The sequence below is a fragment of the Dryobates pubescens genome, chromosome 4 (assembly GCF_014839835.1).
Source record: "Dryobates pubescens isolate bDryPub1 chromosome 4, bDryPub1.pri, whole genome shotgun sequence".
Classification (NCBI taxonomy): Eukaryota; Metazoa; Chordata; class Aves; order Piciformes; family Picidae; genus Dryobates; species Dryobates pubescens.
The window spans coordinates 30,897,097-30,912,111 of record NC_071615.1 but is presented as its reverse complement, the minus strand read 5'-3'; the positions used below and the strand labels follow the sequence as shown (position 1 = coordinate 30,912,111).

At 41.4% G+C, this 15,015-nt stretch overlaps 1 protein-coding gene across 3 annotated transcripts in view; it reads right to left on the bottom strand.

Annotated features, from left to right (window-relative positions):
* AMPH (amphiphysin) overlaps positions 1 to 15,015 on the bottom strand; it is a 116,150-nt gene that overhangs the window by 6,822 nt on the left and 94,313 nt on the right. For 2 of the 3 annotated variants that reach the window (XM_054161007.1, XM_054161009.1), the window contains exons 16-20: positions 14,617 to 14,649; positions 12,976 to 13,026; positions 10,774 to 10,884; positions 4,449 to 4,505; positions 283 to 432 (exon numbers count right to left, since the gene is read on the bottom strand). In XM_054161007.1, the coding sequence (XP_054016982.1) occupies positions 283 to 432; positions 4,449 to 4,505; positions 10,774 to 10,884; positions 12,976 to 13,026; positions 14,617 to 14,649 (402 nt within the window). The remainder of the gene's footprint in view (positions 1 to 282; positions 433 to 4,448; positions 4,506 to 10,773; positions 10,885 to 12,975; positions 13,027 to 14,616; positions 14,650 to 15,015) is intronic. The other variant, XM_054161008.1, reaches the window with a different exon arrangement.

Genomic DNA, 15,015 nt, shown 5'->3' with positions numbered 1-15,015 from the left:
CATGTCACTCCCAGGCCCACAACAGGAGCTATCAGCCCATCAGGTCCCATCTCCACAAGCCTAGTGGAGCACAGGGGCACAAAGGCAGGCACAACAGAAACTTAAGGATTCAGAAGAGGTGATTAACCAATGTGGGTCCCTCCCAGACCTACCCCAGGAAAGCCTCAGACCTTGCTGCTGGTTGTACCTGGGGAATGCAGCTGCAGCAACCCTGTTTCTGTTGTGTTTCTAAACCTGCCCCGATTCCCCTAACACTCTCTCCCATGTTCCAACGTGAGTTACCTGAGACACATCAGCTTCCTTTTCTTCTCCCTGAGGTTTGTCACCTTCAGCAACACCCTCCTGCTCAGTGATAGCAGCAATGTCACCAGCTCCTGCTGGCACAGCTACACTGTCTTCTGCTGCCACACCTCCCTCAGTGACAGGTACCATCTACAAAAAAAAACAGGAGGAAGGGACCTCTCAGGACAGAAGTTTTAGATATCTGCTGGAGAGAACATGGGTCAACATCTGCTCTGTGACCTCCTTGGGTGGTGCCAAACAACAGCCTTGTTTTTACTGGGGTTCTTCCTGATTTGTGGGGGAAAACAGCATATGAGGCAGGCTTGTGGAGAGAAGCTGATTAACAGGTGTGAGAATGAAACAGGTGTGATTTATGAAACCTCGCTAGGGACCACTTAGCAGAGTCCTTAGGTGTGGAGTAACAGTTTGTCAAAGGTCTCATATTTTTCCTTCTCTTGCCCTGAAGCTGTATTGTGGAAGCAAGCTCACCACAGGCTTGGATATATACTTACAGCAGATTCATGTCAAGGGTTGGAAGGTAAATGACAAAACTAATTCTGTAAATCCAATTAATTTTGACAAAGAATTTTTAATGTACAGCAGAGAGCACTAGGCAAAAGTTAAAAGCACTGGAGAAAATTGGTTTTCTAGGTACCAGTGTCAAGTTACACTTAGCAAAATTATCTCTGATCTGCAGTTTGATCTTTCCTCCACAGATGAGGTTAACTCAGAAACCCAAACTCAAACTTGAACTACCTGCCATTGTTCATGGGCACTCTTCAGGCATTGTTTTTTTAGCAGTATTTAATGTTCATCACTATTCCTATTCACTGCTATTAATTGATGTGATAAGAAATTCTTCTGGAGTCCTTAAAGGCACAAAATAGGTGCTTGTAGAAACCACTGGAGCAGCTTTAGTTGAAATTTGAAATGTTGTTGGCAAAGAACATGTAAAGAAGTAAATCCATCATGTAAAGAAGTAAATCCATCATGTAAAGAAGTAAATCCAAAGACATAGGCAGATGTTGACATCTTCTCCTATGACTTGAAAGACATGCAACCTGACACTCATAACATCACCAATTTTAGCAGCTTTCACCCAACAAGTTATTCAAAATGATGAATGTAAAGGCCCAGGAAGAAATTAGTAGGAAAGAGAGGGAACAGAGTGCATATCAGATTGATTATATACCATGGACTTCTAACAGCATGCTGCTGAAATTGATCTTGCTGTCTGTTGTGATTAGGCTCAACACTTCTTTTCTATTTATTGGATTTGTATAGCCTATTTAATTTCTCTAAGGAGGAGAATACTAATTCACATGAATCAGCTCTCAAGTGCCCTGCAGTGAAAGGGGAAAGCTCTCCCAGCCTGTAGTCATGAGTCACTGAATATACCACAGCTCACAATTGCATAATCATGTTTTCTTGTGTCTTAGAGTACAAAACCAGTGCAAGCTAGCTAATTAGAAAAGCTTTTCCAAAAATGCACATGAGGTAGCACAGAATGAACCTCATGGCCAGCCTCAAAATATTTGATTAGTACAGAAATGGGAAAAAAAAATTCTACTGAATTTATACCCAGCTAGGGTGAACTACCTACTTTCAGATAGTTACCTGTATCACCTTACCTCACAGTGAAAGCAAAACTCTCTTTTTCATAGGTCATCAATTACATTTCACAATCAATATTCCACATTCATAAAGTCATAGAACCATAAAATATTTTGGGTTGGAAGGGACCTTTAAAGGTCATCTGGTCCTACCCCTCCACTGTGAGGAGGGACATCTTCTATGAGATCATGTTGCTCAGAGCCTCATCCAAGCTGGCCTCAAGTGTTTCCAGGGATGGGGCATCTACCATCTCTCTGACCAGCCTGTGCCAGTGTTTCACCATCCTCACTGTAAAAATGTCTCTCTCACACCTGGTCTAAATCTCTCCTCCTTTAGTTTAAAATCATCAGCCCTTTTCCTAAAAATATTGTCCCCATCATTCTTCTATGCCCCTTAAGCACTGACAAGGTTGCAATAATATCTCCCCAGAGCCTTATCTTCTCCAGACTGAGAATCCCAACTCTCTCAACCTATCTTCACAGCAGGGATGCTTCTGCCTTCTGTGGTCCTCCTCTGGATCCCCTCCAACAGGTCTATGTCTTTCTTGTGCTGGGGTCTCACCAGAGTGGAGTACAGGGGAAGTATCCCTTCCCTTGACCTGCTGACCACACTGCTTTTGATGCAGCCCAGAACAACTTTGCCTTTCTGGGTTGCAAGCACACATTGCTGGCATATGTCCAGCTTTTCATTTACCTGTACCCTCAAGTTCTTCTTCTCTAAATCCTTTCATCCCTCAGCCTGTATTGATACCAGGGATAGTCTTAACCCACGTGCAGGACCTCGCACTTGGCTTTCTTGAACCTCATAAAGTTGATTCCATGAGCCCACTTCTCAGGTATGTCCAGGTCCTTCTGGATGGAAAATTAGCTATCTCTAGTAGTATTATCAAAATTTGGACTGTGGTCCAATGATACTAACCACAGAGGGCACAACAAAAGGGTCATCTAGTATGTGGGCTGTGACAGAAGAATCAATTGACTGTTTTAATTGCAGCAGAATTCAATGCTGCTTTACCCAGGGTGCAGCTGATTCACATAGTTGCACACTCCTCTCATTAACATTGGTGTCAGCTCAACACAATGCCGCAGATTCAGCAACAGCAGGAATGAGCCCAGGGAGAGGAGAAGGAGGGGTAGGTACTGAGCCTGCTGCTGTGGTCTGCCAGAGATGCTCCCTGAGCTGTGGTGGTTTTTCAGAGCTGAAGATCTCATCCCATGTCTGGAGCTAGAAAAGGACTGGGTAATTTTTATGAGAGTTGGTTAAAATTGCAGCTAAGCTAGTTAATTGAATGTGAAGGAAAACTAATCATTATGCTTCAGGGAATATGTTAATTGCTTACAAAGTTTTGGAAGACTTTTGGGGTAGTACTAAAGCATTGGTTATGCAAGTTGCAGTTTCAAAGGGACCACCCTGCACTGGAGGCCAGATATCAGCTTAGCAAAGAGAACCATAGCATGGTTTGGGTTGGAAGAGACTTCAAAGATCATCTAGTACAAACCTCCCTGCCATGGGCAGGGACATCTTCCACTAGACCAGGTTGCTCAAAACCCTGTCCAACTTGGCGTTGAATGTTTCCAGGCATTGGGCATCCATAACCTCTCTGGGTAACCAGTTGCAGTGCATCACCAGCCTCACAGCAGGGTAACAAACCCAATCTTGGACAGCTGGACTTCCCGTGTTCTGAAACCAAACTGAATGGAGACCCACTGACAATCTTTTTTCATGCATTGTGGCACCAAAGTAAATAACAACAAAATAGGAGGCTGTCAGGACAAGATATAAGTTCAAAGGGATTAATAGCTAGGGGTTACAGCTCCTACTTCTGTCCCTGCATTTAATATGTAGTCATTCTTGTCTTGCTCTCTGTGCACATTTGGACACATCACAGTTTCACTTTAGTATAGAAGGATTCAAAGTACTTTTATCACCTCTGAAGAAACATAAGCTGAATATATTCAGCTGAGTCCATACATGCACAGTTTAAAGTATGTTGCTGGGCTTTTCAGTTCCTTTATAATTTGATTTTAACTGTATTTGACTGTATCTAACTCAATGCTGGATTTGTCCTTTAGCCCATAACATAATTATTTTCAAATACCTGTTTCAGTTCAGGGCAAGCTGTGCTAGGACGAAAAATGATTAATCACAGTTGGGTTTTTGTTGTTTTGTTTGTTTGTTTCCCCTATAAGGCTGTTTGCAGGAAGGCTAGGCAAACACATTTATGGGAGGTGTAAAAGCCACTGGGAGTCTCTGCAACATACAGAAACAGCATCATACTGCCTTCTACCACAGAGCTGCTTTGTTTGCTGCCCTGAGAAACCCATTGCTCTATACTGCTGCAATAGCAGTTTCTAAGGCAGGTCCCGCATTGGATGAGAGGTGCTCTGGTATCAGAATATATACTGCAGATGCAGGGTACTTGTGCAATGTTAGAATAGATATTGCAGCTAGTTTGCATCATTGATGACATGCAAATGACAAATATAATTTTTGCCACGATTCTATTGAAGACATTAAAGCACAGCCACACTCCTGAGGCTGTTCATATATACCTCACTTTCTTTCTCAGCAACTCCAGTTGTCTCCTTATCCCCTGCCTCGACACTGTCCTGTATAAAGAGGAAATATGGTCATCACCTTACCTATACTGAGGCAATGATTGCAGAGAAATTGGTCTTAATCATGCTTAACAGAAGAACAGTATGTATGGCATGCAATGAAATGAATGGCTGGAACTAAATGGGGTAGTATATAGCAAGCAGAAAGATTCATGCTGCCACAAATAATCTGAAATGGAAGTAGTTATAGGCTAAACCCTTTAAAACCTTTTACATGTGCTATCATCACCTGCAAGTGCTAAAGAGAATTTTATTTACTTTAAATAGTGGGATTTTCATAAGAGCGCCAGCTTTGAAGAATTTTAGTAAGCAACAAACCAGAACACTGCTGACTTTGACCTTCACAGCAAGCTCAAATTTCTCCAACCCCAGACTCAAACAGTTCCTGCAATTACCTGCTGCTGCCCCTGCAGCCCAACAGAGTTTCAAGGTAAACTTTCTAAACCACTTACTTCTTTCACTCCTGCTGAATGACAACTCATTTAAAGGGGCTGTTCAAAAGAGGTGGGTCATGAAGTTCATAACTTTTTTTGCAGAATCACCTTCCTCTAGGTACATATTCAGTGGTGCATGCAGCAAGTGCCTGACATTTGAAAAATGAGACACGTGTCAGTGGTTTCCCAAATCTGACACCCATTTAGGTGTTTGAGGGATCAAATACACTGAATGGCAATGGGCTGCTCCTAAGTAGGATGTTTCACAACACAGATGCCACCTACCACTAGGTTCTTTTCTACAGGAGGTCAACAGTTAAAATGGCTAAAATTCAGGCCTGATTTGGAACAGTTGAAAGCGGCTTTTTTCTGCTCAGGCTTGACTCCTGTGGACATGGGCTATTTCTAAAGACACTCTGATTAGGAATAGCAAATCCAAGGCCCATTATGGAAATCTACTTTGCCAGTAAATTTTGAGGCTACTTTGCAAACACAGCTAGTTCAGATTTTTAAAAGACTTGCAAGGGTGAAGACAAGTTATGTGAGGGCATGGTAGGTTGGGCTGTCCACTTTAATAATCAGAATTAGGAGACCTCAAGTACTCAGGCTCCAGCTAGCTGCCTTTGCACACTCACAACTGTCACTCCCAAATTTACAACAGTTTCAGCTGAAATGGTTGCAGGTTTCTTTTTTAATAAAAGGATGCTGAGTTATAGCCAAGCTTCATATGACTCATGTGTTTTCTAATCTAATCTTCTAGTATTGCCTGCAGTCACCTCATAAGCCCCAAACATGTCCAGATGCCAGGGCAAGACAGCTGCTGACAGTGGTGTTACCATAGAAACCCCTCACAGCCTTGTCCCCTTATCATTGCAGCGTTATATAACCCCTTTTTTTAATGATTAATTTTGTATTTTTAATTTGTTTTTTAAGCTGTCAAGCCTCTGCCATGGAATCTGATTTTATAGTAAGTTTGGGGAGATTTTAGAGGGCCTTAAACAAAAAAAACAAGTATCAAGAGCAAAACAGAATTATTTCTTACTCTAGTGATGCACACCTGCATACATCCACCTACAGAACTCACTTTGCTTTCTACAGAACTCACTTTGCTTTCTATAGAAAAGAGGTACTCAAGTGTGTCTATTGCCCATAAAAAATAAAAAAAGAAAAATGCTGAATTTCTGCCATCAGCTGTATTTACAAGTCAATTTGCCTTCAGGAATTAGCATCATCCTGTACTTTATACTTAGGAATGTGCCAGTTTCTGCCCTTCTGTTAATAAAACCCTGGCTGTATTCTCTGTTGTGAAGCCTATCAGCTCAGATTTGGCTTCTCTGCAGAAGAATCTAATATATCCATGTCCATATTTTTAAATGAGGAGTGGCTCATTTCCAGGCTAATTGAAAGCAGCTTTGGTGGGAAAGGGGAAACTAAGGAGAGCTCCCCTTACTTCCCAGAGAGAATCTGACTACTAGTAAAATTAGTAGCATTTGCTTTTTGATTAGCTAGAAATTGTGATTTTGTGGATGGTGGGATTTGAGGAGAGAGGCATGGTAGCATGAGCTGTACCATTTTTAGAGCATGAAACCCTAGTAAAAAGGGTGACTGAAATAACATCTGACTAAAATAACACACTGGTTCCATAAACAGAGGAAAATTTGCTTCTACAGACTTCAGCAGGATGATAGTGTTCTACATCAGTTCTCTCCATGTTTTTAATGGCCTTGTGCTCCAACTCTGCACCTGCACTTAGCTGCACTCTCAGAACTTGGATACAGTTGACCACCCTTCTGTATCTAACCACTGCATTACTCTCCCAGATGACATGCTCCACCATTTGGGTACCGCTCATTGTGCCTACAGTGGGATTCAACCATAATGAGATACCCTCAAAGCTGCAGGCTGTTTGCCAGCCTATGCAAAGACTTCTCAGGAGGCAGTTTCACATATGCTGATACAAAGTTTTGAAAACCACAGTATTTAGCTGTCTGCCTTAGTGGGAGAACATCAGAGTCTGGGGAGGCATCAGACCCAAACCACTGAAAGGGTCTCTTCAAACTGAGTGCACCTGCAATCAGTTTGTGCAGTGCAGTGCAGTGCAGCTTCACTGATCTCTGAGCAGTGCTCTCAACCCTGAGTGTTATGTCTCACATGTAGGAAGAGAAGAAAGGTAAACAACAAGATTTCATAAGCTTTCATTTTGCTATGACGTTCTCATGTGACCTTTCTTTGAATGTGAAAAAACGACATGATGAGAGGGGTAGTATTATTTGAAGAAGAAATAAATAATCATTAAATACATTATATCCTTTAGACTTTATCCTTTGGATTTTACAGCTGCCTGTGGGGATGCTATGGAAATAAGGAAACAACAGTTTTGATATACAGGATTCCATGCAAGGATTTTTACCATGGTTAGCTTCACTCCTGCTGGTGCATATGGTCATTTTGTCCCTTTAATTAACCAAACATTTTATCCCTTCCCCTAAAAGGACCAGTTGTTGAAAGCTACTGAGAAAAGCTTTAGTTCTTCTATTGAATTTGAGACCTGAAAGGCCCAGACAAAATTCTGTAATGACATCCCAGGCAGTGATCCTGATAATCTCTTGTAATGAAGTCTTGGCAATCTTTTTCAGGCAGGCTATGAACCATCAAGTAAATGAATTCATAGATCCCTGAACAGCAAGTGGCACCCTATGCCCTGGACCATCCTCTCCCTAATTTAAATGAAAACCCTACTAGAAAATTTCCTGTGAAGCTCCTAAAAGGAAGAAGGATTCTGGATTAATGGGATGTGACAGGCAACTTATCATAGAAAAATAAAACTGGTTAGTGGCTGTCAATCCAAACTGGAAGTCACTAAATCTGATAAAAGATTCTCAGTAAGAAAGTATCTACCAGTATTTTACAACTCCGCTTTTAAAGTAAACTGTCCTTCACAAAGCAAATGAATGCAGAACTGCTGTTGAGAAATGACATATTTTCCCCCTTTTGCAACTCCTTGTACTTTCCCTTGGCTTTGATCATATTTGTCATTAATCCTAATCTTCAAAACTCTTCTTTGCAAGTCCTGGGAAGCCCTTTCTGAAAGAAAAACCCCTCACAGCCAAATGCAGCATGGCTCCAATTCAGACATTTTTAAAATCAACATTTTTAGATCATTTCCCTAAATTATCAAGGACAGCTAACTATTCAAAAAGCAACAAAAACCCCAGGCACAAAGCTAATCAAAATTGTTTAACTGTAGTCATTAAATAGACTAAAGCCTTCCTCATAGACTGATCTCAAATTGCCTGGCTCCTGTGCTGTGTTTCTCTCTGCTTCTCTCCCAACTGCTCCGCAGTCCTGTGCCTCATCTAGAGCAGCTGCTGACACACCAAGGATCCAGAACTCCTCATGGACAGGCAGGAAACAAAACAGATCATTTGAAAAGGTCACGCCAGCCAACAAGCAGATGTGTGGTGCTGCAGCCACAGCCTGCTGCTTAATTAGTGCTTAAGAAGTGCAACAAGCTTCAGGGCATTGCTTTGTCTTGGTGTGAGACAAAAAGGAGCTGGCTGACTTTTAGAAAACCTGTGAACTTCTTTTACAGTTTTTTTTCTTCATTAAATCCTTGTAGATATTCAAAATAAAAGCATCTAGAAACATCCTTTTCAGCTCCAAAACTGTTCTTCCACATTATGCCTTGCCATTCACTGCCAGGAAGAGGAGGGTTCCAGACCAATGACTAATTTCCTGTTCCTCCTCTCTCCACCTACCCTCCCTCCTCCAAATTTACCCTGACTAGACATGAAGCATTCTGGACTAGAGTTTGACAGAACAGCATGCCTCAGACAGGCAATTTCATTCTGTGCCTTACTGCAGAGCTGACAAGTTATTACTGTGATTTATATCAACTGAAAAGAGAACATGCAGGAGGGGGAGACCCTGGTCTCCCGACACTGTGGGGCTTTCTTCATTCAGTTATGATATTGGAGGACCATGATCCTGAAGTCATTTGCTTTGGGATGGAACTGAATAAAAGTGAATTAAAAAAAACAAAAAAAAGTCATGCAATTGTAATAAAAATTAAATGCCAAACATAGTTCTGGATCTGAAATCAGGATTGCTTCCCTCCATAGCTGGACTGCTGCTAGGAGACCATAGAGAACAGAAGGGGTTGGAAAGAAATAGGAATTTTCTTCCCTTTCCCCCAAAGTACTCTAAAACTGCCCAGCAAGCACTGACTCCCTTTCTTTCTACTGTAAATAATTTTTCCACTTTTAAGAAGGTGGGAGCAAGAGAAGAAAGAATCAGGCAGGTGTTGCAGCTAAAGTTCAGCCTGCCTCTTTGGATGTCCCTTAGTCCCATGGTTCAGACAGCTGGAACCACCCAGAGAAATTAATTAATGTTTAAGGTGGTCTTTAATAAACTACATCTGTACTCCATAGCCCTGCACACCAACACCAGTACTTCTTTCCTTCTGCTGAAGACAGTGCATTTATTACCGTCGGTAGCTTTTGCATGTGTCTAATGCTGCCAGCAGATGACCAGCCTATCTGTGGCAGGTACAGCTTCTGGGCCAAATGCTGTCTACCTAGGACACTACCCGAACTGCAGTCATCAATAGGTGTCACCATTAGACTGGCAGTTTCTGAACCATTGCCATTAATAAAAATGTTAAACAAGATAGATCCAGAGACAGATCTGTCAGACACTACCATAGCTGCATATCTGATAAGTCTTCTGCCAGTGTTCTGTGATGCCACGTCCACAGATGCCAGCTACCTCCACCTTCTTTGGCTAATTTGCATCTACATCAGTTTAATACTGCTTCCCGTGGGGCAGTGTATCAAATACCTACTGAAAAACACTTAACATGATGAACTGGATATCATCATCCCTACCTGGCAGATGACACACAGGGACTCACCCATGGCCAAGACTGGTTCATCAAGGTGAACCTTGTCCTTCTAGGAATGCTTACAGCACCAAACTGTGCTCAGTGGTCAAAAAAACATAGCTCTACTGCTTCCACTGGATTTTGTGGAGGAGGAAGCAACCTACAAAACAATCCTTTTTTCTTTCCAGTTTTTCACTAGTATCTACATATTCTAACAGGGACACGCTCTCATTACAGACTTTGAACCTGTTATTGTCTTGAGGAAAGCATGACAACTGTCAGCCTAACACAACCAGATTCTTTTTTTTCCTCCTAGTTTCTTAGCCAGACAGTAGGATGTAGAAGAGAAACTGACCACCTCTTAATCCACAGTGCCCTGCTTTGTTCTTCTTGTAGAGCTGTTATTTCTTCTCCTTCCAGTGTTTCCTGAATGCTGCATGTAAAAATCTCCTAACTGGTGTTTGGAGTTCCCTTTTCAGCCCATGGCTTGCTTCTAAAACCATGAGCCTTGTAAACATTTATATTACAGACACTTCTTTCTGGTATTTTCATGCTCTAGCACAGACCATACAAGACACATGTCGGCTTAGTGCTTACAGCTCAGCTTGAAATGAAGTGAAAGAAACTGCTAATAAGATCAGTCAAAATTGGCATCAATTGTCTCCCCTTCTGAAGTTCATTTGGAATCAAACAATCTGTGAAACTACAACCACTCAGCTGAACTTCAGTCTAAAACACCAGACATAGGAGGAATGATGTTTCAGGACTGAAAAGCAGACAGGTGCTGGAGAGGCATGCTGTGACACAGCTGGACACTGGGGAAACCAGCCATGGATGGATGGAGATGATGGAAAGGATGGCTGAACTGCAGCAGGCACATTCAGCATGATGAAAGGTGGCTCAGATGAAGCCCAGGAAGTGGCACTGGGGACAGGTCACTCACCACAGTCTGCTCTGCTGGCTCGACAGGCTCAGCAGGGATGGCCTCCTTTTCTGCAGCAGCAGGGGCTTCCTCAACCTTGGGTTCTCCAGGTGGAGCTTCTTCAGCCTCCGTCTTTTGTTTTATTGATTTTTTAAGTAGACAGTGGAAAAATTGTTAAGAAGCACAGGATAGCAGGGAGGGAGGAGGGGAATGGTAACCGTGCCTAGCAGAGTGCTGCTTCGTGCTCAATCTTGCTGGGCTTTGCCAAGGAGAGGATGACACTGCTTGACCTTACAGCATCTAAAGGGCATTTTCATCCTTATCCTCATATAAACTCAGGCAGTTCTACATCTCTTCCTCACAAGGAAAGCAAGCATCAGATTCCTGAGTTCCAGAAAGGGGTGATGGAAGTGGAGGGAAGGTCTAGAAACTGATGGCAAGGCCAGGAGTCAAAACTTGCACTTGTGTACCAACCTTTGGCTTCAAATCTGAATTTTTAAAATTATTCCCTATTCCCTAGTTGTTCTTGTTCTCAGACAATATAGTCCCTTCTCCAGAGAAAGTAAGAAGCAAATAGCAGAGAGACACGCACAAGGGCAGCCACTGGCTGCTCATGTTCTGGCAGTGTGAAAATCATCCCTGGTTTGCTATTGAAATGCATTCCCTCTTGAACTCTCAATCGCTTACAAGATATCCATTTACCAACCTGCTAGTGGGATTTCCACCTTTTAAAATTCTGGCATAAATTTGTTCTTTATTTTATTTCATTCATTCTGTTTTAACCAACAGAACCTAGTACATCTCACCAGCCCTGCAACATGTTCAGTCCTGTGGCAAAAAAGCTCAGAGCAAGTGTGATGTTCAATGGAGACATCACTTTGCAAATGCATGTGCATACGAGGGGAGAGCTGAACGCTGTGCTCAACACATTCCATTTTTAAGATGGCTGACTCAACCAGATAAAATAATCCCAGCAGATTAATTTGCTATGAGCAAATTGCTCAGCATAATACAAAGCTCAAAAATCTATTTAGCTGCTTTCCAGTCAATAACAGGCAGCTGGCTAGAAGGTCCCCTGTGATGAAGGAACAGCTTCCATGAAATCCTTAAAGATACTGAAATCTTCTCCCAGTTATTTTTCAGGACACACACCCTCCCCCCCCCCCCCCCCCCCCCCCCTAGCTTCTAACTTATTTTCTCACATATTCCTTAAACAGACTGATTTAATGAGGTACAGAGAAGTCTGCCTGAGAGACACCTTTAGGATTTGGCATAGCCTAAAGAAACTTTCATTTATGTTACAGTGTGTTGTGCAGAATTCTCTCTGTGCAGTGTATTAATGCCAGCTCTGGGGAACTTCACAAAGAAGAAATAGTACTGAAATGTGAAACATGAAGTAGGTTTATGCCAGATAAGATGACTAATAAGTTTCCTGAGGTTTAATGCTGGAAGAAACTTTTGGGTTTCAAATCACAGGTAGCATGCCATAATGCACGTTGCATTGATGTGCTTCAAGACAGCCGCTGACAAGCAGACTTCAGTCTAGTTACCACATTTAAGCTCCAAGTAAAAGTATTCTCACCATATTCAGTAAACATTATGAACAAAAGCACCACCAGAGGCATTGCACAGAAGCCACATTAAATAATATTGACTCTCACTCTGCTTCAATTAAGTAGCTACAGCACTGACCTAGCAATGCTGCTATCCCACATCCTTACTCCGGGGGAACCAAAGGCTACAAGAGAAACTAAGAAACTGGCCAAGTATGATCAATTCCCAAAAAATTCTCAACCCCTGAGAAATAGACTGTGTGTACTATGGATACGTGGAGAGGAATAAAACTACAGCAATTCTGGGGACTTTTAAACACCCATAGTGTACTATCCCCCGCTTGCTGTACACTGGACCATAGTAGTCATTATTGCAATTTCTTGAATTTAACAAATGAATAAACTCTTGAAGTACACCTTTGAAAAGTAAAAATATCTGGGAATGTTCTGCTTTTCTATTCTTTCTCTCTGCACTAGCCTTGTGAAAGGCTGTTTCTGTGAGTGAAGTTTTACATATACAATGATACCACCCACTAGCTCTTCCAGGTAAAGGCTTTGTGGTTGAGAGGATGGAAAACACACAAAAATGGGAGTAAATGTCTTTTCACAAAGGACAAACGGTGTCATGTTTTACACGGGATATAAAACGGAAGCAAAAGTCAGCACTTACCAAAGGCTCTGTCACATTCTCATTTGATTGCACTGTAAATGCAGAGGTATCCTAGACACAGGAATAAAAAATAATGATGTAAAAATATGAGAACTGACTTTTAAAATAGTTTGTTAGGTGAAGTCATATATAAATTCACATAAAATAAAAGGCGAACTACAATCTAAATAAGTATTATTAATACTTATTAATTAAGCATTCCTTTTTCAATTGTATATTCTATGCTTCTAAACCATGGAATGTTATTTAAGGCTGTGAAGAATTCTTCATAAAATACATCCAAGTTGGATGAGGCCTTGGGCAACCTGGTCTAGTGGAATGCAGGGGGTTTGGAAGCAGATGATCTTCAAGGTCCCTTCCAACCGTTCCATGAATCTAACACGAGCTCTGAGCTACTTTCACATCTTCTTGACTCTGGGATTTTATTTTAATAGCAACTAGAGTATTAATGGATAGAAATGTTTACCTGCAGTAAGTAGGTACAAAAATGAAGATATTTCCAAAATCTTACTGATTCAAGACCAATCAATTATAAAATATTTATGGGCCATATAATTTTCCTGCTGCAGTGGCAGCATCATATTTTAATATCATCGGGACAAACATTTTGCCTTTATTAGGGGTGGTAGCTTTGTTTTTTGCCCCTTCCTTCTGGATTCTTTACTAATGCAAATTTCCTGGAGCAGAATGGTTAGGCACCAGAAACCTAATTTCCATCCTTGTAGGAGCTCGGCCTTTTTGGGTGCTTTTAAAAAATGGTGTATAAGGTGTGTTGTGGATGAGCCAGTCTCTAAAGGGATGCTGGAAAATAATGAGGCTCCAGGTTATCCACTTGAAATTTGGAATCTTGGCACAGCCTTGGAATTTGAAAGCCTAAACATGTTATCCTCCTGTGCTGTGTCTCTGTGATGCCTAATATAAAGTCACAGCTGTAAACAAATAATTCAGGTTTAACTTTCAGAGTAAAATACATCTTAAATTAAATAAAGATGCAGAAACATACAGCTCGTTACAGAGTCACTGAAAACATCTAACAGAGCAAATGGCATTTTACAGGTTTTTGGAACTATGAGAACAATCCACTAAGGAACACAATAAAAAAGCTAATCCAGACCATTCAGGGGGAAAATAAAAAACAGTCCCACCTAGAATCATAGCATGTTAGGGGTTGGAAGGGACCTCCAGGGATTATCTAGTCTAACTCCCCTGCTAAAGCAGGCACATCTCGATCAGGTTGCACAGGAATGTGTCCAGGTGGGTTTTCAAATTCTCCAGAAAAGGAGATTGAACAACCTCTACGGGGAGCTTTTTCCAGGGCTCCAGCACCCTCACAGGGAAGAAGTTTCTCCTTAAGTTCAGGTGAAACCTCCTGTGTTCTAGGTAGTCATATTTTTTGCTATTAAATTCATTCAAGGCAAGAGTACCATGAGTATTAACATAATTTCAGGAACCTATAGGAACAATTTCTGAAAACAGACAAGGCTTGGATTTCAGCCAGTATGACAGCGCTGTGCAGCTCTCCTGCAGAACACATTTCCTGGAACTGTACAGTCAGTCCTCATCCCTTCTAAACCCACAGCACAGGAAAAAACCCCAACCAACCAACAACAAAGCAGATCTCAAAACATATTCATTTCTTACCTGTGTAAATCCATTAAATGCTGTGCTGGATGCCTAAGTGAAGATCAAAACAAATTATCATTTGTTTACTAAATCAGAACACGAGTCAAAACATTTTTATTTGCAAAATAAAAATGTAGGCCAGACATTGGAAAAAAAAATAAATAAAAAAAGAAGTTTAGGGTAAGGCAGCAAGAAATTTGACAGCAATGCTATTTGATAACAGGTGTCACAGGCTTAAAGAAAACAAAACCAAAACAAAGCAGAGTAATGATAAAATCATTAAAAACAAAAGAAAAAAAAAAGGAAAAGATAGGTGCGTTTAAAGTTATACACAGCACAAAAGCTGCGAGACACGATGTGCCTTCACAGTTCAAAGCTTCATTCACCATGTTGAAAGACATTTTTGTCAGCCTGCTC